Below are 26,292 nucleotides of genomic sequence, written 5' to 3' on the forward strand. Positions count from 1 at the left end.
AAATGTAACACATATAACAACGCCATCAGGATTGGCAAAAGAGCCTAAGTGGTTGCACAATTCCTATTTTTTACTTGAAATGATAAAATATTAATTCTAAGTAGATTATGTAAAATTTAAAATACATTTGTATAGTTCCCTAAAGCCACCACTTAAAAAAACTATACAAAGAGACATAATTAAAATCTGACAGGTAAATAAAAATGAAATCCTAAAAATACTTAGATTAATTTAAAAGAAATCAGGAAAGATGAAGCAGAGAACAAAGAACAGAAAGAAGCAAAAATAATGAAATGGTAGAATTAAATCTAACCATATCAATAATTACATTAAACTTAAATGAGCTAAATACACCAATTAAAAGACAATGATTACCATTACACATTAAAAAGCAAGACCCAACAATACACTTCTTTCAAGAATCCAACTTGAAATATAATGATACGGAAAGGTTAAAAATAAAGAACTGAAAAAGATGTAACAAGCACCTTGACTCAGAGCCTTGAACAGAATAGCCTTTACAGTTCCTCTTTCTGTATGGCTCCTTCTCAGATACCCATGTGGCTGGCTCCCTCGTGGATCCATCATCCAGGTCTTAGCCTGAATGCCACCCCCTCAGAGAGGCCACCTGACTACTCTATCTACAAGCCCCTAGTCACTCCCCATCCCCTAAACTGGCTTCATTTTAATTCATAACACTTACTACTCCCTGATTTTGTGATATATATTTTTGCATATTTTCAATGTCTCCCCACTGGCATATAGATTTCATGAGGGCTTTATCTAGCAGACAGTCAATTAAAGTTGTTGAATAAATGAATGTAGAACAAAATACACCAAGCAAACAATAATTTTTTTTATTTCTTTTCAGCGTAACAGTATTCATTGTTTTTGCACCACACCCAGTGCTCCATGCAATCCGTGCCCTCTCTAATACCCACCACCTGGTTCCCCCAACCTCCCACCCCCCGCCCCTTCAAAACCTTCAGATTGTTTTTCAGAGTCCATAGTCTCTCATGGTTCACCTCCCTTCCAATTTCCCTCAACTCCCTTCTCCTCTCCATCTCCCCCTGTCCTCCATGCTATTTGTTATCCTCCATAAATAAGTGAAACCATATAATAATTGACTCTCTCTGCATGACTTATTTCACTCAGCATAATCTCTTCCAGTCCTGTCCATGTTGATACAAAAGTTGGGTATTCATCCTTTCTGATGGAGGCATAATACTCCACAGTGTATATGGACCACATCTTCCTTATCCATTCGTCCGCTGAAGGGCATCTTGGTTCTTTCCACAGTTTGGTGACCGTGGCCATTGCTGCTATAAACATTGGGGTACAGATGCCCCTTCTTTTCACTACATCTGTATCTTTGGGGTAAATACCCAGTAGTGCAATTGCAGGGTCATAGGGAAGCTCTATTTTTAATTTTTTTTTTAAAGATTTTATTTATCTATTTGACAGAGAGAGATCACAAGTAGAGAGGCAGGCAGAGAGAGAGGGGGAAGCAGGCTCCCTGCTGAGCAGAGAGAACCCGACGCGGGGCTCGATCCCAGGACCCTGAGACCATGACCTGAGCCGAAGGCAGAGGCTTTAACCCACTGAGCCACTCAGGTGCCCCATCTATTTTTAATTTCTTAAGGAATCTCCACGCTGTTCTCCAAAGTGGCTGCACCAACTTGCATTCCCACCAACAGTGTAAGAGGGTCCTCTCAATTGATGCAGAAAAAGCATTTGACAAAATCCAGCATCTGTTCCTGATTAAAACGCTTCAAAGTATAGGGATAGAGGGAACATTCCTGAACTTCATCAAATCTATCTATGAAAGACCCACAGCAAATATCATCCTCAATGGGAAAAAGCTTGCAGCCTTCCCGTTGAGATCAGGAACACGACAAGGATGCCCACTCTCACCACTCTTGTTCAACAGAGTATTAGAAGTCCTAGCAACAGCTATCAGAAAACAAAGAGAAATAAAAGGTATCCAAATTGGCAATGAAGAAGTCAAACTCTCTCTCTTCGCAGATGACATGATTCTTTATATGGAAAACCCAAAAGACTCCACCCCCAAACTACTAGAACTCATACAGCAATTCAGTAACGTGACAGGATACAAAGTCAATGTACAGAAATCAGTGGCTTTCTTATACACTAACAATGAAAATACAGAAAGGGAAATTAGAGAATCGATTCCATTTACTATAGCACCAAGAACCATAAGATACCTGGGAATCAACCTAACCAAAGAGGTAAAGGAACTGTACTCAAGGAACTCATGAAAGAAATTGAAGAAGACACAAAAAGATGGAAGACCATTCTTGAATTGGAAGAATAAACATTGTTAAAATGTCTATACTGCCTAGAGCAATCTATACTTTTAATGCCATTCCGATCAAAATTCCACCAGTATTTTTCAAAGAGCTGGAGCAAATAATCCAAAAATTTGTATGGAATCAGAAGAGACCCCGAATCGCTAAGGAAATGTTGAAAAACAAAAATAAAACTGGGGGCATCACGTTACCTGATTTCAAGCTTTACTACAAAGATGTGATCACCAAGACAGCATGGTACTGGCATAAAAACAGACACACAGACCAGTGGAACAGAGTAGAGAGCCCAGATATGGACCCTCAACTCTATGGTCAAATAATCTTCGACAAACAATAATTTTTTTAAAACTTGAGTGAATATATTAATATCACACAAAGTTGACATTAGAAGAAGAAAAATCACAAGAGATAAGGAGGGACATTATATAATGATAAAAGGATCAATTCACCAGACATAGTAATTATAAGTGTATATGCACCTATGGGGTGCCTGGATGGCTCAGATGGTTAAGCATTCAACTCCTGATTTCAGTTTAGGTCATGATCTCAGTGTCATGAGGGCCCTGCATGAGGCTCTGTGTTCAGCATGGAGTCTGCTTGAGATTATCTCCATCTTCTTCTGGCCCTCTCCCCACTTGTGCACTCTCTAAATAAATAAATAAAATATTAAAAAAAAAAAGATAAAGCAAGTCTCCATAATTAGAGCATCTACCTTAAAATATTAGGAATTAGAAAACTAGGAAAAGCAAGCAAAAGGAAAGAAAGCACAGAACAGAAATCAATGTTAAAAATAAAACTACAGCAGAGAAATAGAAATGAATGAGATAAACCGAACTTCTAGCCAGATCAAGAAAAAAGGGAAGACATAAATTGCCAACACAAGGAAAAAATATATGAGCAATGACCCTAAAGAAATATTACTAAAAATTCTATGTAAATTAATTTGCTAATTTAGAGGAAATGGACCAATTCCAGGAAAGTCATAAACTATCAGAACTCAACCCAAGAACAAAGAAATAGCATGGATAGTTCTATATTTATTAAATAAATAGGATTCATAGCTTAAATATTTTGGAAAAAAGGGAAAAGAAAACCCCAGGCTACACTGGCAAATTCTACAAGGCATTTTTTTTTAAGATTTTATTTATTTATTTGACAGAGAGAGATTACAAGTAGGCAGAGAGGCAGGCAGAGAGAGGAATGGAAGCAGGCTTCTGGCTGAGCAGAGAGCCCGATGCGGGGCTCGATCCTAGGACCCTGGGATCATGACTTGAGCTGAAGGCAGAGGCTTTAACCCACTGAGCCACCCAGGTGCCCCTCTACTAGGCATTTTTAAGTGATACCATTTATAATGGCTTAAAAAATGAAATTTTTAGGTATAAATTAAGTACGAACTTAATGAAATCCGTTAAGGAGCTCTATGCTAAAAACTATAAAGCCTAAATAAAAGAAAGACCTAAAAAAATGAGAGATACATTGCTGTTGATGGAACTGAAAGACTCCATATAGTTAAGGTATAATATAATTCTCTCTAAATGACCTTTAACTTTTGAAAAAAAAAAATTTGTAGTTTTTTGTTTTTTTTCCCCCAGAGAGAAAGAGAGAGAGTGAGCACTCGAACAGGCAGTCGGGGGAAGGCAGAGGGGAAGAGAAAGAATCTTAAGCACATTTCACACCCAGGACAGAGCCCAACGACGGGCCTGATCCCACTACCCTGAGATCATGATGTGAGCTGAAATCAAGAGTCAGACATTTAACTGATGGACCCAACCAGGCTCCTCTCCAAATAATCTTTAGATTCAAAATAATTTCAAACAGAATCCTAGCAGGATTCTTCATATGTATAGACAGGATAATTCTAAAATGTACGTGAAAAAGTAAAGAAACTAAAAGGGCCTAATATCAAAACTACAATGAGATATCACCTCAAAACTGTCAGAATGGCTAAAATTGACAACACAAGAAACAACAGGTATTGGTGATGAGGACAAAAAAGAACCCTTGTGCACTATTGGTGGGAGTGCAAATTGGTGCAGCCACTCTGGAAAACAGTACGGAGTTTGTCAGAAGGTTAAAAATAGAACTACCCTATGATCCAGCAATCATATTACTGGGTATTTATCCAAAGAATACAAAAATACTAATTCAAAGGACTATGCATCCCTATGTTTACAGTAGCACTATTTACAATAGCCAAATTGTGGAAGCAGTGCAAGTGTACTGGTGAATGTATCGATGTGTTGATGAACGGATAAAGAAGAGATTGATATATATATGTGTGTGTGTATGTATATATATCAATCTCTTCTTTAAAATGTATAAAATGTATAAAATGTATATATACACACACATATATATAATATGTGTGTATACATATATATAATATGTGTGTATACATATATATATAATATTCCATTATATGTATGTACATACAATGGAATATTATGTGGCCATAAAAAAGAATGAAATCTTGCCATATGTAAGGACACAGATGTAGCTAGACAGTATAATGCTAAGTGAAATAAGCCAGTCACAGAAAGACAAATACCTTATGATTTCACTTTTATGTAGAATTTAAGAAATGAAGCAAATGAGCAAAGGAGAACAAAGAGAGTAAGAAACCAAGAAACAGATTCTTAATTATAGACAACAAATTGATGGTTACCAGAGGGAAGGTGGTTGAGGGATGAGTGAAACAGGTGATAGGGATTAAAGAGTACACTTATCCTAATGAGCACCAGGAGATGTATGTAAGTGATGAATCACTACATTGTACACCCAAAACTATATACTCGACCTTAGCCAAAAGGCCGAGAAGCGATACACCTGAAACTATATAACAATGTATGTTAACTGGAATTAAAATAAAAGCTTTTTTTAAAAAGAAACTAAAATAGCCCAAACAATTTGAGACAAAGAACAGAGTTGGAGCACACCATCAAATTTTTTAAAAATTTTTAAGAGATTTTATTTATTTATTGGAAAGACAGAAAGAGAGACAGAGAGAATGAGCAGGGGGAGGGGCACAGGAAGAGGGAGAAGCGGGCTTTCTGCTGAGCAGGGAGCCCAACAAGGAACTCGAACCCAGGACCCCGGGATCATGATCTGAGCCAAAGGCAGATGCTTAATCACCCAGGCACCCAAACACACCACCAAATTTTAGCATATACTAAAAAGATGCAATAATCAAGGCAGTATGATATTAGTAAAAGGATATACACATAGCTATGGAACAGGACAGAGAGCCTCAAAGCAGAGAGCCTAGACAGCCTTGACTTCCTCAGTTTTGGAGACTCCTCCACGCCTGCTGCACTCTCCTCTGCCCACCTGACCTCCATCTCCACTGACATCTCTGCCAGGGCCCAGTAATCTAATGCGTAGTCTGCTTACATCCCAGTCAGTTCCCATTTACCGTTCTCCTCTCCCACTCCCAGACTCGGGGACTCTACAAATGGACAGTGCTCAGTCTAGTCCTGAGAATCTCACTTCTAGTACTTCTAGTACTAGAATCTCACTTCTAGTACTTCTAGTACTTCGTCCGAGCAGCAACCCTGCAACATGAATTCAGGTCCTAAAGGCAAGCACCAGAAAACAGGGTTTTTTTTACTGATACTTGTTGATTGGAGTTGAAATAGCATCTTGGAATATAAGGGATATTTTTAAGAGAACCAACAGAAAATGACCAAAAGTTCAAAAGGACATGTGGGCACCTTAGCTGCTGAGTACCTAGAATATTGAACACAAGTAGGTTAAACTGTAAAAAATCTAAAAGACTGTGAATGTTGTCTCTTGTTTGTAAGATAGGAGCATGACAAAGCCAATGGGAATGTTAAGTACCCTTGTGTTAAAACAGTGACCAAAATTAGTCATAACAAAAATCAAGTTCAACTAAGGATTCTTAAATGGATCCAAACAGATTCAGTACTGTGGCTAACATTAGCGGAAAAAATTTTAAAGTGACACCTATTAGAGAACAGCCAGTGACTAAAATAGTTTTTCATCAAACAAACCAGTTTTTCTCTCTTTCTCCCTTATCTAAACATAGGCACTCCTGAAAAAAAAAAACAAAAAACCTTCCTTTATTTAACAGACTTCACTAGAAATAGCCTAGAAGAATTAAGCACCCATTTGTTTCTCAAAAATGTTATACTTTCCCTAAAGACAGGACATTACTGAACCATGATCAATTCTGGTTTCCTCTAAACACATACACAGAGACGCGGTCGGGGTGTGGCGCAACACGTGCTGATTTGTACTGATCTGTACATACTCTTGTGGCTGCTGCACAACAAAAACTGTTAACAGCTGCTCTGCAGTACCATCTGTGGCCCCTGAATGAGGTGAGGCTCTGTAACCCACCAATATGGAAATGTCCAAGTCTTTGGCACGGTGAGCCAACTAACAGGGGCAACGCACAGGATAAGATGAAATGTAGCGGAGAACATAGTGTGAACGTTGATCCAAAAGATCCTCTTAACCGGAGTCCAATCTTTGGCTGTTAGGAATCACAGAAGTTCCTAAAATTGTCAGCAAAGTTTTGCGTGCATACATTTTGCTGCAGAAAATGTTCACAGCTTTGATGCAGGAATTGGCAAACTTTTTCTTCTAAAGGGCCAGATCATGAGTATTTTAAGCTTTGCAGGCCACATGGTCTCTGCTGCAACTCTTCAACGCTACCACTGAAGCACAAAAGCAGCCACGGTCAAGAGTAAACTGTGGAAGCAGTGAGTTCTTTTACTCAGAGTGAAAGAACAGGCATGGCGGTTTCCAATAAAAATTTTATTTACAAAAACACGGTGCAGGCTGGATTTGGCCCACAGGCTGCAGTTTGCCGACCCCCTGTTGTAATCCATCCATACTCTTAGTCATTTCCTTCCATGAATCAAAGACTCTGAAGTCCAAGTTTTTCTAATTCTTGAGAGATTTTAAAATTCATTTGAATACATTCAAGAGATAAACTCATTTTTCTGTGAACTACTCAACTCCAATGACCTCTTCCCAATTTATTTCAGCAGCCCCAACTATGGCTAACTCTGCCATTACTACAGATAGTTCCTCTTCTGAAACCATGAATTTCCAATATTTATTGATTTAACAAATATTTTTTCAGCTGATATGTTCTGGGCTCTCATATTTCATTCACTGGTCCCATAACCTCCTATCTTTCAGTTCTTCAGTTTTTCTTTATTTTCATTATCATCCACTCCTCAGGCATAATAAACCTGAAAGTTCTTTAGCTTTACCTACAACGAACAACTTTTATTCTGGAATAACTCCCTCCTCCTCATCACTGTATTCCATTCAAACACCCAGGCTCCTGATTAAGACTCAAGAACATCATACAAATAGGCAGAATGATTGTCTCTGCAAATTTACATTCTACAGCCCTTAAAGCTCCTACAGTCCTATTCATTTTTCCTCACAACCATCAATAGCTATTCTAAGTCTTTATTATCTTACTGTAGTCTTCATCCCAACATCTCCCAACACAAAATTAATGGCCCTGCCAGCAGATGGTGACACTTGTAGTTTCCTACCTAAGACCCACAAGCTATAAATATATCTGGATACGAGCCCTCTATAATCCCTCCATTCCCAGTATAAATACATTCCCTGGTCCCACCAGAAGCCAACTCCTGCTCTTCCATGTGATCACAATCACTACGACCTCCTCATGGACTTGCATTATTACTTAGTATGTTTGGTTTTTGCAGAACTATATTAGTTATCCATGCTGTGTAACAAATCACCACAAACTTAACAAACAAATTGGAGGTGGCCTAAGACACTAACAGTTTAGGAGGTCAAAAGTCCATCACGAAGTAGCTGGATTCTTTGCTTAGGGTCTCATAGACCGAAATCAGGATTGTGGTAGGGCTGCATTCCTCTCTTAAGGTTCAGGGGAGGAATCTTCTTCCAAAGTTCATTGAGGTCACTGGCAGAAGCCAAGTTCTTTGTAGTTACAGGACTGAGATACCCATTTCCTTGCTGTCAGCTGAAGGCTATTCTCAGTGATTAGAAGCTGTGTGCCTTCCTTGCCATATGGATTCCTCCATCTTCAAAGTCAACAAATGAGAAGCTTGCTCATGTTGAGTCTAAATTAGACAAAAGCTATGCCTGCAAATCTTTGCAAAACAATCTCCTGTTTATCTGTTAACTCCAGTTGAAATGGCTAAGGAATAATATCCATAAGCTTTCTAGAGATCACCTGGTTTGATTCAGAAAATTTGTGAAGCACACATTAATTTCTTGAAAAAGCCTCCAGTGTTGGGGCGCCTGGGTGGCTCAGTGGGTTAAAGCCTCTGCCTTCGGCTCAGGTCACGATCCCAGAGTCCTGGGATCAAGCCCCGTATCGGGCTCTCTGCTCAGCAGGGAGCCTGCTTCCTCCTCTCTCTCTGCCTGCTTCTCTGCCCACTTGTGATTTCCGTCCGTCAAATGAATAAATAAAATCTTAAAAAAAAAAAAAAAGCCTCCAGTGTAACTGAATAATCTGACCTTATGATCTTTCAGAGGTTTTATGTTTTATGTAGCAAAAGGTTATATGTACATACTTGGTTTCTTCTCTGAATCACACTTTCAAAAGCAATTTCTTCATTTTAACATTATTTGCCATCTTTTTGAGACAGGCTCAAAATTAACTAAATCATCTAGTCCTGGTTCCCTTTTAATAAAACTTCTTTCGACTTAACTTTATTCTCTCATATTTTCCTATAAGCAGCAAGAAGAAATCAGGCAGTATCTTCACTCAACACTTTGCTCAGAAATTGCCTTAGCTACATATCCAACTTCATCCGGTAAGTTCTGCTTACAACTTCAAAGCCAGCAATAGAGACTCTCCCTCAAGTCAAATCCCTCCCACACTTCAAATCTCTTTTGCCAGGAGAGGCTCAATCCCTTTAAGGGCCCAGTAGCTTGACCCACTGAAGATAATCTTCCTTTCTCAACTGTCCCATACAATATGACCTAATCACAGGAGTATTCCATCCTGCTCATGGTTCACATCCACACTCAGGGGGAGGAGCAGAGAATCTTGGGTGCCATCTCAGAATTCTGCCTACAATCAGGACTGTGAGTGTAGCAATTCTGAAACTACTTTCTATGAATGGTAGCAACAAACAAATAAATGAAAGTAGTGATGATGCTGGAATCCAAACTTCTCAATGTTGAAGAAGTGAAATACAAATGTGGAATGGAGAAAGGCTGGAAAGTTGGATTAGGATTACCGGATGTATCAGTGTGAACTCATGATTTTATACACACACACACACATAAATACACACACATATACACATATATATAGTTGGTTGATCTTCCATTTCAGCTTGCTCTCCTGAAATAGTCTAGAGGCAATGACACCCCAGCATCAGTGAACATACCCAGGGCCAGATCCAGATTTGTAAACAGAATTCCCTATTAAAAGGAGCCATGGATCAGGCACCTGGGTGGCTCAGCTGGTTAAACTACTGCCTTGGGCTCAGGTCATGATCCTGGAGTCCTGGGATCGAGTCCCATATCGGGCTTCCCCTGCTCTGCAGGGAGCCTGCTTATCCCTCTCCCTCTGCCTCTGCCTCTCCTACTGCTTGTGCTCTCTCTCTCTGTCAAACAAATAAATAAAATCTTTAAAAAAAAAAAAAAAGAATCATGGGTCAATGGAGAAATGGGTAACATCAGAGCAGGAAAAGTACAAGATGAGTCAAGAACATTTTGTTGTACCAAAATCTAAGAAATTATCCCCAAAGTGATGGGGATATGTCAAAAGGACAGAAACCAGTGTTAGGGAGTTTCTGTTAGATAAAAAGCTCTGAAAATATTCAGAAATTGGAAAGAAACACAATGTACTTCTGATCACTGCACTTTTTAGAGTTTATATTTGTGGTTAAAATCATCAGTTAAAACTGCTTTCAGAAACAAAAATATACCTTCAGAAACAAAAAAATATACAGTTTAAAATGTTTTACTTCTTAGGAAACAGAATTTATCATTTAAAGGATATGACTAATATGTTTCATCTCCAAATGTGCCATAGCACATTTTTGGAGTGGCTGGATATCAGAATAACTATGTGTACTATTCAAATATAAATAAAGCTATTTGAAAACATGTTTTTCCAGTAATTATTTATAAAGCTTCTAATGTCCATAATTATAGTACATTCATGGAGAAATTGCCCAGTTAAAGGTCCAAGGATTCTAGGGTCCCCTGAGCCTGTCCTCTCCTAATTTAATCATGTAGTTAAGAAAGAAATGTAACAGAATTGTTTTAATGTTGAAAAGGGCTGAAGATAACCCAAAGGAAAGTCACTTAACAATATCAACTCTAGATGAATTGATAAAAGGAAGTTTAATAAATGAAATTACAAGATTATAATCATGGGCATTCACTTATTAATAATCTATGAAAACACTTTTTAATTTAACTTAATACTGATTTGTTATGGAGTTTTGATGTTTAGGAACACTTCTTAATGAAGAATCGAAATTTAATAGTCACACATTTGTGGGGAGAGCCCCATCTGAATCTCAGGCAAAGTATGTGTGTAAGACTCCAAAGTAAGAAAGGAAAACACTCTCTGACCGGAAGTAATGTACCAATATTCTGGCTTAAAATAAATTAGTTTTAGATGACAATGTAACTATAGATTTTGAAGTATGCTTTTGAATAGCTTTAAAGGTTGATTCCTGCTTATCCTTGTCATACTTTCCTAACGTTAAAAAAGAGAAAGAGGGGCACCTGGGTGGCTCAGTGGGTTAAAGCCTCTGCCTTCGGCTCAGGTCAAGATCCCAGGGTCCTGGGATTGAGTCCCACATCGGGCTCCCTGCTCAGCAGAGAGCCTGCTTCTCCCCCTCCCACTCTCCCTGCTTGTGTTCCCTCTCTCGCTGTGTCTGTCAAATAAATAAAAAAATTTAAAAAAAAAAAAAAAAAGAGAGAGAGAGAAAGAGACTATAGGCCCAAAATGAAGTCACTTATGCTAACCCCACACGACCAAAAAGAAACTTAATACCTAACCTAAGTACAGTTTCAAACTCCCCCAAGAATGTACTCTTACCTAGTCAGCCTGGAATTTCCTGATCAGCAGCAGTGAGGTAATCCAACCAATAGAACTTTCTGCCCCCCAAAAAAGGTATAATCCTGCTGGAAAAATCCATTTTTTTTCTATTTATAAGTTCCTTGTCCCACCCTCACTCTGCCTTTAAAAACATTATATTTTGTACAGTTCCTCATAACTTCTGTTTGCTAGATGAGATGCTTCCCAATTCATAAATCATTGAATAAAGATAATTAGATCTTCAAATATACTCAGTTGGATTTTTGTTGGATTTAATATTACTCATCTAAACCTAAATAAGTAAAATCCTATTTTCCCCAGATAAAATAACCAATAATGTCATGAACTCCAGCCCAAGAATCCTCATATTTTAAAAAGGCCGTCCAACCTAATTTTCAAAGGATATCTTTTTTGGGGGGGCACCTGGGTGGCTCAGTGGGATAAAGCCTCTGCCTTCGGCTCAGGGGTCCTGGGATCAAGCCCCACATGGGGCTCTCTGCTCAGCGAGGAGCCTGCTTCCCTCTCTCTCTCTGCCTGCCTCTCTGCCTACTTGTGATCTATCAAATAAATAAATAAAATCTTTTAAAAAAGGATTTTTTTTTTAAGATTTTATTTATTTGTCAGAGAGAGTGAGCAAGAGTGAGAGAGAGGGAGCAACAGGCGGAGGGAGAAGCAGGATCCCCGCTGAGCAAGGAGGTGGATGCAGGACTCGATCCCAGGATCCTGGGATCATGACCTGAGCTGAAGGCAGATGCCCAAACAACCGAGCCACCCACACATCCCTCAAAGGATATCTTATGAAAAACTCCAACACATAAAACAGGCAAAACAGAACTCCTCTGACTGAAGTGGAAGGCCCCCTGCCCTCAATCCTATCCTAAGGCCTCTCCTTCCACCTTACTGCAGCCCCTGAAGAATCTGCACAAAATCCCAAGACTGTAGAACATACAAAACATAGCTCCAAGCAATAACTGATGTAAAGGCCCTGGTATGATCAGAAAGACATTTTTTTCAGATACATAGGGAAAGTATAGGCATATAGAAACAAATGTTAGTAGCGATTATATTTGGATAGAATTATGAGTAATTTTTTTCCAAATTTTTTAATAGTTGACAGGAATTACTGTTAGAAACCCAATTAACTTTATTTTTTTAAGGTATAAGTACAATCACTGTCCCTATAATGCACTGTGTTGTAGTATATACGAGAAAAAAGCATTTCTGTACCACTATGAGTACACTTAAAAATACACACATATACACACAATTACGTAAAGATTAGAGATATAAATTAACAATGTAACAATTTAACAATCAGAGAGGCCTGTTTATATTTGAAGAACATAATATTTTAATCACAATAGATCAGATGTATTTAATTGTTTCCTTTAATGTTCTATTCATTGCAACTTCCAGTAAAGCCACAAATTACTAATTACTTCTGGAATCAGAAAAGAGGTTAAAAAGTTAAGGAAAAAAGTGTCCCATGAAATCTTCTACTTTCAAATAATAATTCTTGCATTTCCAAAACCCATTACTCAAGCTAAAGACTGCAATTAAGATATCAGTAACATTTCCTAGATAAGTAAATAGTCAATTAATTACATTTGCTTCTGGGAAATGAAGAAAGTAATTATTAACTATGATTTTGAAATCAAAATGGAGATATTAGCAAGTGGGGGAAGTTGCAGTAGATAGTTACTATATATAGTAGTTTTCTACATATTGTTAATTAAATTTTTTTCCCAGTTTTATTAAGAAATAATTGACATACATCACTGTGTAAGATTAAGGCATATAGCATGATAATATGATTTACATATATTGTGAAATGATTATCACAATAGGTTCAGCTAACATCCTTCATCTCATACAGATACACTATAGAGAAAAGAAATAAGTAAAAAAAAAAAAAAAAGTTTTCCTTGTAATGATACCTTCTTAGGATTTGCTCTCCTTAACAACGGTCCTATATATCATACAGTGTTAACTATAGTCATAATGTTGCATGTTATACCCCTGATTATACCCCTAGTACTTATTTATCTTATAACTAGAAATTTGTACCTTTCGACTACTCTTTTCCAATTCCCCCATTCCCCACCTTCCGCCTCTGGTAACCACATGTCTGATGATCTTTCCTGTGACTCTGTGGTTTGTTGCAAGGGGAGTGGGGGTTGTTTGGGTTTTTTTCTTTTTTAGATTCCACAGGTAAATAAGATCATACAGTATTTTGTCTTTCTCTGTCTGACTTATTTCATTTAGCATAATGCCTTCAAGGTCCATTCAAGTTGTTGAAAATGGTAGGATTTCCTCACCTTTTATGGCTGAATTATATTTATAGATATATAGATATAGATATAGATATACAATATATAGCAGTGTGTGTGTGTGTGTGTGTGTGTGTGTGTGTGTGTGTGTGTGTGTGTATTAAAGAAGATAATGACTTCTTTATCCACTTATCAATGGACACTTAGGTTGTTTGGCTGTTTCTATGTATTAGTAACTGCAAATGCTGTTGCTGTGAACATGGAGGTGCAGATATCTTTTCAAGTTCGTGTTCTCATTTCCTTTAGATTTATTCTCAGAAGGGGACTTGATGAATCACATGGTAGCTCTATTTGTAATTTTTTGAGGATCCTCCAAACTGTTGTCCACAGTGGCTGCACCAATTTTCAATGCCACCAACAGTGAACATGGTTTCCCTTTTTTCCACATCCACACCAGCATTTGTTATCTCTTGTCTTTTTGATATTGGCCATTCTAATAGGTGAATGTGATACTAGTGATACTAGAATAGTGAAGTGATACTTCAACTGTAGTTTTCATTTGTATTTCCCTAATGACTAGTGATGTTGAGCATTTTTTCATATACCTGTTGGCCTTTAGTACATCTTCCTTGGAAAATGTCTGTTCAGGTCCTTTGCCCATTTTTTATTGGGTTTGTTTTGTTTTGCTACTGAGTCATAGGAGTTGTTTACATATTTTGGATTTTAACCCCTTATCAGATATATGATTTGCAATTAGGCATAGAAGGAACATATCTCAACATAATAAAGGCCTTATATGACAAGCCCACAGCCATCATCATACTCAGTGGTGAAAGGCTGAAAGCATTTCCTCTAAGATTAGGAACAAGATAAGGGTGCCCACTCTCATTACTCCTATTCAAGACTATACTGGAAGTCAAAACTAGAGCAATCAGGCAAGAAAAGAAATACAAGATATCAGAATTGGAAAGTAAGAGGTAAAAACTATTTCAGATGACATGGTTCTAAATACAGAAAATCCTTAAGACTCATCAAAAAAAACTCTTAGATTGAATCAACAAATTCAGTAAAGTTGCAGGACACAAAATTAATATTAAAAAATCAATATGTTTACATACACTAACAATGAATTTTCTGAAAAAGAAATAAAATGATCCCATTTACAACAGCATCAAAAACAAATAATTAGGAATATATTTAACCAAGGAGGTAAAAAAATAACTCTGGTAACTTAATATTTTAATTTTAATTGCCTGTGTTTCTGTGCAGATTTGTTTACCCATCCTTGTCCTACTTTCCTAATCATCTTATTGTATGTACTATATATACTGTAAGTCTGAGACTGCAGAAATAGCCAGAAACAAAACTAATCAGATTCCTTTCTTCTTGAAATTTTATTGGTTAAAATTTAAATCCACAAAGTCTTAGTCTGTCTATAATGTAAGAAGTCCTGAGTGACTGAAATAATTAAGAAGAGCTCAGAGAGCGGCAAAAGCTCCACTTCCTCATAGTTTTAAAGAAATACTGTCAATGGTAAGCATAAACTAAAAAGAGAATAAATTAAATACAAGTTTTCAAAGGTTTCATTTACACAAACAAGTTGCTTAAATAGTTTTGGACTCCCAAAAGCTTCAAATAAAGCAGATAAAAGTAGAACTAAGTTTAAGACAAGAAGAGTGACCTAGAGACCTATCTGCTTTCTTTCCTTACCACTATCAATCTCACCAACATCATCCTTGGTGGATTCCTAGGGGCAATGATTTTAAGGAGAAGGGAATGAGAAATTCTAGTAAAATATATGAAAAAAAAAAGAAACTACTGAAGCCACCACTGCAATATAATTATATGCTTAAATTATAAGTGAATTCTGTCTGCATCATCTAACACTGGGCGCTTAATAAACAATCAGTCACACACAAAAAATGCATGGGACTGTGAGCCTCATTAGGGTTGAAAGGCACTTCACTAGGTTTCAACAGAGGGCAGTCTGAAACATAGCATATTAATTTATTCCAACAGCTCAACTAGAGCATTAGATAATAGTCAATTCTCATTACTTGCAATAGTTAGGGACTATAACACTACTATACAGTGTTCCGTAAACACTGAATTATCCAATACAGGGTTGGGTTCATACAAGCCCCCAGTCACATCTTCATCAACCAATCAATATGTAACTTTATGTTTTTATTTAATGAAACATTATTTAATATATACATTATTAACATTGAACTGATTCATTAACATTGAACTCACAGGCCTGAATGAAGCTTATCTAATGAATGTATTTCTCTGTGAGACATATCATGGACTTTCCACACTTAGGAACACCAGACAGTGCCCCAGCACTTCAGCACTACACTTGGGGGGCATTTTAAACAGCAAAATCACCAACGAAAGGCCCTCAAATAGGAGAAATGTAGCACTGCTAGATCACAAAAAGGACACTTGATTACAAAGAGAGAGCTGAAACAAGAAGAAAGAGCATCAGCTTTTTCATGTTCTTTTTTGCTCCTCTGTACAGTGCATGTCTGCAAACAACCACAAAAACACTGTGTATTGATTTGGGGGTTACAAAAACATTTCAGCAAATACAGAAACCACAAATAATGAGGATCCACTGTATTGCCTTACACAATCACATCTATTAGATTCTGATATAGTTACAAACCTTGAGTATTAAGTGTTTTAGAAGAAGGTACTAGGACAGGAAAAGAGGAGTAAAAGTCAGAATTAAAACTGAGGGTCGGGGCGCCTGTGTAGCTCAGTGGGTTAAAGCCTCTGCCTTCGGCTCAGGTCATGACCCCAGGGTCCTGGGATCGAGCCCTGCATCGGGCTCTCTGCTCAGCAGGAAGCCTGCTTCCTCCTCTCTCTCTGTCTGCCTCTCTGCCTACTTGTGATCTCAAATCACAAATAAATAAATAAATAAATAAATAAATAAAATCATATAAATAAATAAATTTAATAAATAGTCAAATAAATAAAATCTTTAAAATAAATAAAAAATAAAACTGAGGCTCAAAATTCTGCACCAAGCATATGCACTGACACTGTAATATATCTGTGGCAGGTTGCATTATTGTTCCCAGTCCATCACCTCTCCTGTACCCCCAACCTTGGGCATGCGATACTGGAGTTCCCCTCACCGAAGACCTGAGCAAATTTCTGCACTGCTACCCGTGGTCGTGAGGTTTGCTCTAGCCAAGGCAATGTCCATGGACATATGAGCAAAGGCCTGAAATGTGCTCCAGAGTTCAGGTTTCCTTCTTGTGTTTCTGCCATCACCATGTGAAAAACGTGTCCACGGGCAGTTCACTAGTGCAAGGAGGAACAGAGACATGGAACAGACCTAGACATTAACTGCAGTTTGGAGCCACACCTGGACGTCCCACAGGTATGTTAATTATAAATAATCCATTAAGTTTGATAGCATTTATACAGCTATAGTTAACTGATACTTCATGTAATTTTAAAAATATTATCTCACTAAAAAATCTTTATATAAAAGGCTGATGAGACCCTCTTTCGTCCTTATCCTAAAGCCTAGTACGTAGTAGCTTCGTAGTATGTTGTTTCCAAAGATGGCTGTATCCCTATCTCCCATCCCATATGATCTTTTACAATGTGATCTTGTCATTCACCCACTGAATGGTGGAGTCTATCTCTCCTCTCCTCAAATTTGAGTTGGCCCTACAATCTACATAAGTCTTGAAGCCAGACCTTATAAAATCTGAAGTTTCCATGTTCCTTCTTCATGGAACCCAGTCATCAAGCAGGAAGTCAGACCCCACTAAGTCCACCACACTGTTGGAAAGCCCCAATTAGACATATGGAAAGAGAAGGTGGGAGAGAGAGAGAGAGCACACATGCAGGTATGCATGTGCACATAATGGGGACAGGGGAGCACTGGAAACAGGACAGATACCATGGGGTACAGCACCAACTATATATCATCCAAGTCAGGCATTTTGAACATTAAAACCATCAGCATAAGAACTTCCTGGTCAACCCACAGAATTGTGGAGAAATTGTGAGAAATAATATATTGTGAGAAATAATACATTGCTTACAACAAGACACTAATTTTTAGAGTGAATGATAGCAACTCAAACAAGTCATTAATAAATGTGTGCTGAATTAATTAAATTCAATAAAATATTTTGCTTAATGCTTACCTTGGTGTTTGCCATGTCCACAATATACTGGTCTCCCTTTATACATTCCATTACTTCAAAACCATCTCTGTCAATCACTTTGGCCTGAGAACTTCCAGATACAACAAGAATCATGTCTCCTGTGTTACTATACTGCAGTGACTTGATCTGATGGCTATGTAAAAGAAAAAAGAAAATAGTGTTGTAAGACACTGGTCATAATGTTTACACTTCCAGTATATTAAGCACTGCCAGAAAAATGTCACACAACTGCACAAATTGATAATTCTTCAAAATAGAGATCATCAACCTCAAAGGTGCCCTCAACACCAGTGGCTATCCTGTTAGCACTCTCCTCCCACTCACCACAGCATCTACTAAAATATCTACTCACCTTAAATCTTCAACCCAACCAACTGCCCTTCTTTCAGCTGTTGATTTGTCTGGCTCTTTCCCAAAGGCAACAAACAACTGTCTCAACTTCCTCCCACTAACGTCATAAACTTATCTGCATCTGAACACCTCTCTTCCTCCTCCTCTCTAATTACAATGGTGGATGTAAACCTCTTCCTGCCCACGGCAAATCTAATACCTATTCTGGATCGCATCCTCTCCAGTCTCCTCAGGAACTTCTACTGATTATCCTCTCCTCCCCTTCACAGCTAAGTGCCTGAACAAGTTTTCATCTCCTCCTTCATTTCTCCAGTACTACAGTATCTTTTGCACACTCACCACTCCACTCATTCCCCCAGCTTCTGGGATATGGTTTGCTGATGGCTAACAACTGAACTCCTTCATACAAGATTATATTACCATTCCAAAGCAGCCCACATTCAATGCCTGGCCAGCGTAAAGGAAAATGGTCCAGCCCTCTACTTCAGGCGGGATCCGGGGGAAGAATGACGCCAGCTTCAGATCTCCCTGTGGGCTGAGCTGAGGCTGCTTCTGCAACTACATGATAATGCAGTTTCTGTGCCTTCCAAAGGGCGCTTCCCCTGCACCTTCTCTCTCGGGGCCTGATCCCCAAAGCATTCTTCAACCAACCTTCTGCATGCAAATCCTGGAATTTCAAATAATGGTTCTGATGAGCCTGACCTGAGAGAGCTGGTATCGAAAGTGGTCCTATGAAGTCAATGCTAAGATGAGATCACCGAGTGGCTAGGAACAAGGACCTCATCACAGGGAGCACATAGTCCTCAACATGCTACAGCAGTGCAAGTGCAACTGCTAAAGTTCATCATGAAGGGAAAGGTACTGGCTAGTGTAGCATTCTAGGGATTTGAGAGGTAAAGGAAATGTAAGAACTGAAACAACTCTAGAACTGGACAGCTGTTACTGGGTGTAGTCAGTGCAATGAATAAAGACAATGAAAGGCTGAGGATGAGTAATCACCAATTAAAACCTAGAGTGTGAAAAACCCAAAGGGCCTCTTTGCCAGCCTATAAAGAAAGGGTTATTGGTCCCTGTCAGGTTAAGTGGTATGCAGTGACTGATCTGGTAAAGCATCTTTTTCTACCTCTATTAGGAAGCAAGCCCAAAAGCAGTTGACATTCACAGGTGTCCAACAGCAGCACACATGTGCATCCTTGAGCCAGGGCTACATTAATTTTCTGGCCCTTTGTCTTAACATAGTCCAAAGGGACCTGGACCAGCTGGACAATCTGAATTAGTTCATGCTGGTCTGTGATCTAGATGACATCATGCTAATTGAATAGGGTGAGCAAAAAATCAAGTACATTGGTGAGAAACATGCTCTCCAAAAGATATGAGGTAAAGCCTAGAAAAGAGCAAGAGATTAAGACAAGAATGTGTGGGGAAGATGCATGTAGGTAGACATGCGAAAAGTGGACACCAAATGCGAGCTCTTTGTATCCCATGTTAATCCCAGACAACACCAACTTTGAAGGAGGCAATAAACCACACAGACAAAGTGACTTGGCCAGTTGACATTAGCTAACTTTTGTCATCATCCATACCACTGTTAATGCAATAGGCTTATAAGTGAAATAGCAGTGGGAAAAGGGATGGAAGTTATGCACGGGACCAATGGCAACTCTGCAAATTGACCTATTATTGCCAAAGGTCCAACCTGCCAGTAACAGAAGCCTAGGATAAGCCCCACTCCTGAAATCAATACTAATCTAATGAGTAAGTCAAATACATAATATGAAAAACTATAATAAGTATATGGGGAAAAAACTGAGTGGGGAGGGCAGAAAATGTGAACCAGGGGACAAGGATAAATGTTTTAAGTAAAATGGTCAGGAACTAAGTGACTGAGTAAGCTATGAAGTGAAGGAGTGGACTATGAAGAAACAGCTTCTAGAAAAGACCAAGCAGCAACAGCTACTAGAAAGGAACTGCAGCAAGAGTGAATCTGGCATTTCTCCAAGGTAACTGTACCAGGGTGAGCAAAGCAACAGGAGTTGGAGAGGTCAGAATATGTAGCAAGTAGGGTGAGCAGATCAAGGAGGGCCATGTAAGCCACTGAAAGGACCTTGGCTTTTGTTTTTTCGGGGAGAAATTTGAGGAAACCCATTGGAGTGCTCTGAGCTGGGCAGTGACACAATCTGACCTACACTATACAGAACCATTTTTTTGTGCCTGGACAATTCTGCACTCGGAAGTTTGTGGACTCCTTCTTAGTATGTTTTTTAAACATATTAAAAAAACTACATTAGACATATACTGGAAACCATTATTGCTTTATCACATAAAGAATAACTACAGTAAAAAAACCTAAAAAGTAAAAAAAAACTACAGTAACTAATAACTATAGTAAAAATAACTACAGTAAAAAAAGCAAAAGTAAAAAATAACTACAAAATACTTTTTAATTTTGTGACATATGTGAGTTTCTGTACTAATGTATCAAGTAACTATGCCGAGAGGCAGGTCTAATAACTACAAAGTAGACTTTGTTGACTACTCCCATAATTAGAGGAAATGCTAAAAATCAGAGGTTAGTGAAAAGAAATAATTTTTCATCCAAGTTCAGAGAAATTGAGAGTACCAGATATTGAACTTATGAATTGTGGAATTTAAAATAACTGTAATTAAGAAATTAGGGTCAGGGTTAGGGAACAGAGTAGAGAGCCCAGATATGGACCTTTAACTCTATGGTTAAATAAACTTTGACAAAGCAGGGAAAAATATACAATGGAAAAAGACAGTCTCTTCAATAAATGGTTCTGGGAAAATTGGACAGCTATATGTAGAAGAATGAAACTCCACCATTCTCTTTCACCATACACAAAGATAAACTCGAAATGGATAAAAGACCTCAACCTGAGACAGGAATCCATCAGAATCATAGAGGAGAACATAGGCGGTAGGTAACCTCTTCAATATCAGCCACAGCAACTTCTTTCAAGATATGTCTCCAAAGGCAAAGGAAACAAAACCGAAAATGAATTTTTGGGACTTCATCAAGATCAAAAGCTTCTGCTCAGCATAGTAAACAGTCAACAAAACAAAAAGGCAACCCACGGAATGGGAGAAGATATTTGCAAATGACAGCACAGACAAAAGGCTGATATCCAGGATCTATAAGGAACTCCTCAAACTCAACACACACAAAACAGATAATCACCTCAAAAAATGGGCAGAAGACCCGAACAGACACTTCTCCAATGAAGACATACAAATGGCTATCAGACACAGGAAAAATTGTTCATCATCACTAGCCATCAGGGAGATTCAAATCTAAACCATATTGAGATATCACCTTACACCAGTTAAAATGGCCAAAATTAACAAGACAGTAAACAATGTGTGTTGGAGAGGATGTGGAGAAAGGGGAACCCTCTTACACTGCTGGTGGGGATGCAAGTTGGTACAGCCACTTTGGAAAGCAGTGTGGAGATTCCTTAAGAAATTAAAAATAGAGCTTCCCTATGACCCTGCAATTGCACTACTGGTTATTTACCCCAAAGATACAGATGTAGTGAAAAGAAGGGCCATCTGTACCCCATGTTCATAGAAGCAATGGCCACGGTCGCAAAACTGTGGAAAGACCCAAGATGCCCTTCAACAGATGAATGGATAAGGAAGATGTGGTCCATATACACTATGGAGTATTATGCCTCCATCAGAAAGGATGAATACCCAACTTTTGTATCAACATGGACAGGACTGGAAGAGATTATGCTGAGTGAAATAAGTCAAGCAGAGAGAGCCAATTATCATATGCTTTCACTTATTTGTGGAGCATAAGAAATAACACGGAGGACATGGAAAGATGGAGAGGAGAAGGGAGTTGGGGGAAACTGGAGGAGGAGACGAACCACGAGAGACCATGGACTCTGAAAAACAATCTGAGGGTTTTGAAGAGGCAGGGGGTGGGAGGTTGAGTGAGCCTGGCGGTGGGTATTATGGAGGGCACGTATTGCATGGAACACTGGGTGTGGTACATAAAAAATGAATTCTGGTACACCGAAAAGAAATTTAAAAAAATAATTTAAATGACAAGGTATATAATACATACATTAAACTGAAAATTAAAAAGAGAAACATGCAGAAATTTTAGAATGAGAACTACAATTACTGAAATTTAGAACTAATGGATGGGTTTAACAGCAGAGAATTAATGGTTAAAAGATCATTTTTAGACAGAAGCATGAGGACAAAAAATGGAAAATGTGGAAAAGTTTAAGGTACATATGACATGTGGTGAAAAAGTCTCACATTAGAATTGCAGAATGGAAAAAGAGAAAAGCAGAATGTGCAGAAGTGACTGTCAAATTTTGGAAAAATGATAAAAGACATTAACCTGGAGATTCAATAAGTACTACAAACCGCAAAAGGGGAGCAAAATCCACAACCAGGCACATCATAGTAAAAGTGCTGAAAGCCAAAGGCAAAAGTAAAACCTTAAAAACATTGTTTTTTCCAAATATGTTTTCATCAGGAAAATTCAAAAGTAAAAGTACAGTGAGATACCATTGCTTACCCACCAAATGACCAAATTTAAAAGGCTAACAATACAAAGTTTATTACCGGGACTGTGAAATGGAAAAAATCTATCTTCTGAGACAAAAGCAATTACAATATATTCTACATACTATAGGACCAGCACTGCTCAATAGAACTTTCTGTGATGGTGGAAACATTTTACATCTGCGTTGCCCATTATGGTAACCACTAACCACTAGCCACATGTTTCTATCAGACACTAGAAACATGGCTAGTGCAACTAAGGAACTTAATTTTTAATTTTATTTAATTTAAATTTAAATAGCTACATAAGGCTATTGGCTAGTGCACTGAACAAGTACAGCTGTTAACAATATGAAATAAATATAGAACGGTCTCAACTTTGGAACAACGGAAGACTCTTATTGGCTCATAAAACAGATGAAAAATGAAGTACTAACTAAAATTTTCTTTAAAAACAAAAGAAAACCTAATGAAATCTATTGACGTCTATTTGCATGATAATAGTACCGGTACTAAAAAGTCAGTTGTACAGTCCCTAAATGTGATTTCCAGTTACAAATTTAGGAATGAATATTGAAGTAAACTCTTCATGTAAAAATTGCTTATTCACCATGCTAAATAAAACACCATCTATAACATTCTTCAGAGATGGCATGGTAAAGTAGTAGCATACATCAAAGCAATCTTAAAGGTATATGCTATCTCAGGTGCCATTCTCTCAAAAGAGAAATCACCAAATAAATATGTGTGGAAAGCAAACAATTTAACTAGATATTAATACACAAACCTATAAAGAATTCTGCTGGAGAGCTAACTTAATAAAGTCCCAAATATAAAATTTCTCAATCAAAAAGCAAAACTGAACATCTGTCTTTTTAAACTGTCTCATAACTTCCTTGATGAATGTAACATGGTTGGCAAAAAAAAAAAAAAAAAAAAAAAAAAAAAGTCAAATTCCTCAATTTATCTGAAAAGGCCAATCTGAAAATAAAATAAATTTCAATGATAAGACAATTTTAACAAAATTTTAGGCTATTTAGTCTTATTTAGATTTACTTTCTAAGTCTATAATTTCAAGGCTGAGAAATAAATGGGTATTTCAGCAGAAAAAAACTATTAATCATGGTAATTTTGTCTTCTAGAAACAGGATATATACAAAAGAAATCAAAATTTAAGAGTATCTAGCTAAGCCACAAAAGAATTATTCTTCCTGGCTGGTTGCCAACTCCAAATCAGATATTTACCAATGAAACTGTTTTTCTTCACAGCTATTACTAACTAGAAACTACTTCTCAAAATTTATACTGACCATTTCTCCTAAAACACTGAAATTCTAAGTGATAGTCTTTAATTTATTTATTCTTCAAAAAGCCATTCTTAATGCAATGATTCAAAGTACTAATTCCAATGCAAAGGTAACTCAAACAAAGGTCTGAGTGGGCTCTGAGGTTAGAATGTGTGACAGGGTGAGGAATTACCACAATGCCCCAGATCAAAGGGTCAAGGTAGATGAGAAATTGAAGCTCCCAAACTAGGCGCTCATAAGAGAGAAACCTAGAAAAGCAAACATGGGGCTACTGCCCAGGCCCTTCCTTCCTAAAAAGAAAAGCCTCTCTAGTCTTATGCCAAAATGATAAATGCTAGGAAGTAATGAGGTCCTTAACAAAATTCTGACCAAGGTCCCAAATTTAAACGTTAAGCCCAGAAGTAGGCCCCCATTATAAGATATAAAATTATATGTTTCGTCAGATTTGCCAGATTTTCATTTATTGTCCCACAGCTCCAAATTCACCCTTCACTGCCTGCTGTGCAAAAATGAATTTGGGCCCTTTAAATATTTTTCCTTTGCCCTGTGGCATGAAGTCTTGCCGATAGAGGGTGCTAGAGAGGGATTGAGCAGAGGGAGGAGCTTTCCCCACTACATCCAGTGTGCTCTTCCTGGGGTGGGCTCCAGAGCCCCACAGGGCTTCTCTAGGGTTTGGCTCTCTGGAGCACGGTACAGCTTCTCTATGCCTGGCTGCTAAAGTACCTCAGATTCAGCAAGATCCAGCAGCTTCCCCCAGCACCTCCCTGTGGCAGTGCTATCACGGTGACTCTGGCGAGACAGGTTTCTGGAAAGTTCTGCTGTCAGAGCACAACAAATACTTTATCATTTAATGAGCCAAAGCCTTGTCCTCTCAAATGTCTGGCTCTCAATCCTGGAGGCCTTGAATGCTTTGTATCTCCACTCTAGGGATAATAGATGCTCCTTTCACCTGCCATTCCTGCATTCCTTAAAGTACTCTTTACTTTCTATTAGCTAATATCTCATTTCTCCAATCCTCTGTTCGTAATTCTTTATAATAAACCTCACCTTTTTCAAACTGGTGTGTGACTACTCTCAACTTATTAGACCCTGATGGATATACTAAATTTCAAGTGATTAAACAGAAACTGAGAAAATTATGGGCAATTTAGTCCAATCTGTTTATATACACATTTATACACAAATGCACACAAATGTATATATATAGAAACAAGCAGATCAAATTTTTGATAATTAAATAGTTCAGACTGCTAAACTAAAGTAGTTCACAGGGTGTATCTTTGTTAATAGTAATCTCACTTTGGAGAATTCGATTTTCTTCATTAACCATAAAAGATCTAGTAGTGTATGAAATCACTTTGTTGGGGCACCTAGGTGGCTCAGTGGGTTAACCCTCTGCCTTTGGCTCAGGTCATGATCTCACGGTCCTGGGATCGAGCCCAGCATCAGGCTCTCTGCTCAGCGGGAAGCCTGCTTCCTCCTCTCTCTCTGCCTACTTGTGATCTCTGTCTGTCAAATAAATAAAATAAAAATCTTTAAAAAAAAAAAAAGAAAGAAAGAAAGAAAGAGAAATCACTTTGTTTTCTCTGGTGAATCATTTTTACTTCTTTGGAAATAATTTTCTAAAGAACAGCAAATTTTAATGAGAAAAGGTAGTAAAAACAGCAGCTCTCTTTCTCTGGCTATGTGCTCTGTGAAATTGCTCTATTTATGTTTGGAGGGAAATACAAAGTCTCAACAACCCCACACTAATATTCACCTTGTAAATTAAGATATATAGCCATATAGGCAAACTTGATGTTTTCCTTCTGTGTCACTGGTTTTCATATGCTCTCTTTGTCAACATTAAAATGAAAAGTTAAGCATCAAGCTCATCATTCCTGTCCCACTTCGCTCTTAATTCTGCTAGCCACGGAGTTAAAAGGACAGGATTAAGGAGTCATTAGACACAGTACTAAGGAGAATTAAAGGCTTTTTCAAGGAGTATAACATCTGCTCCTCAAATTCCTGCCTAAACAACTAAGATTCCGATCAAAGAGAAAAGAGGGAAAGCCAATCTGACAGTAAACTGGAGTCATGAGGAAGTGAATGTTCTCTCAGGGAGTAACTCTGACACCAGAGGAAGGCTTAGTGACATTGCACAATTCTTTCTGTGAAGTTATTCATGGGGCAAGTGGGAGTATAGGAGTGTGAGTGGAGGGGAATGGGAAGGTGAAGATTGAGGATCCTTTTAAGTAGTTTTTGCTC

At 38.0% G+C, this 26,292-nt stretch overlaps 1 protein-coding gene across 3 annotated transcripts in view; it reads right to left on the reverse strand.

The window, feature by feature from the left end:
- LOC111141227 (WD repeat domain 70) overlaps positions 1 to 26,292 on the reverse strand; it is a 346,638-nt gene that overhangs the window by 238,488 nt on the left and 81,858 nt on the right. For all 3 annotated transcript variants that reach the window (XM_022493646.1, XM_022493644.1, XM_022493645.1), the window contains one exon: positions 17,822 to 17,975. In XM_022493646.1, coding sequence (XP_022349354.1) covers positions 17,822 to 17,975 — 154 coding nt within the window. The remainder of the gene's footprint in view (positions 1 to 17,821; positions 17,976 to 26,292) is intronic.

The sequence above is a fragment of the Enhydra lutris genome, unplaced genomic scaffold (assembly GCF_002288905.1).
Source record: "Enhydra lutris kenyoni isolate GAN:26980312 unplaced genomic scaffold, ASM228890v2 scaffoldscaffold5, whole genome shotgun sequence".
Classification (NCBI taxonomy): Eukaryota; Metazoa; Chordata; class Mammalia; order Carnivora; family Mustelidae; genus Enhydra; species Enhydra lutris.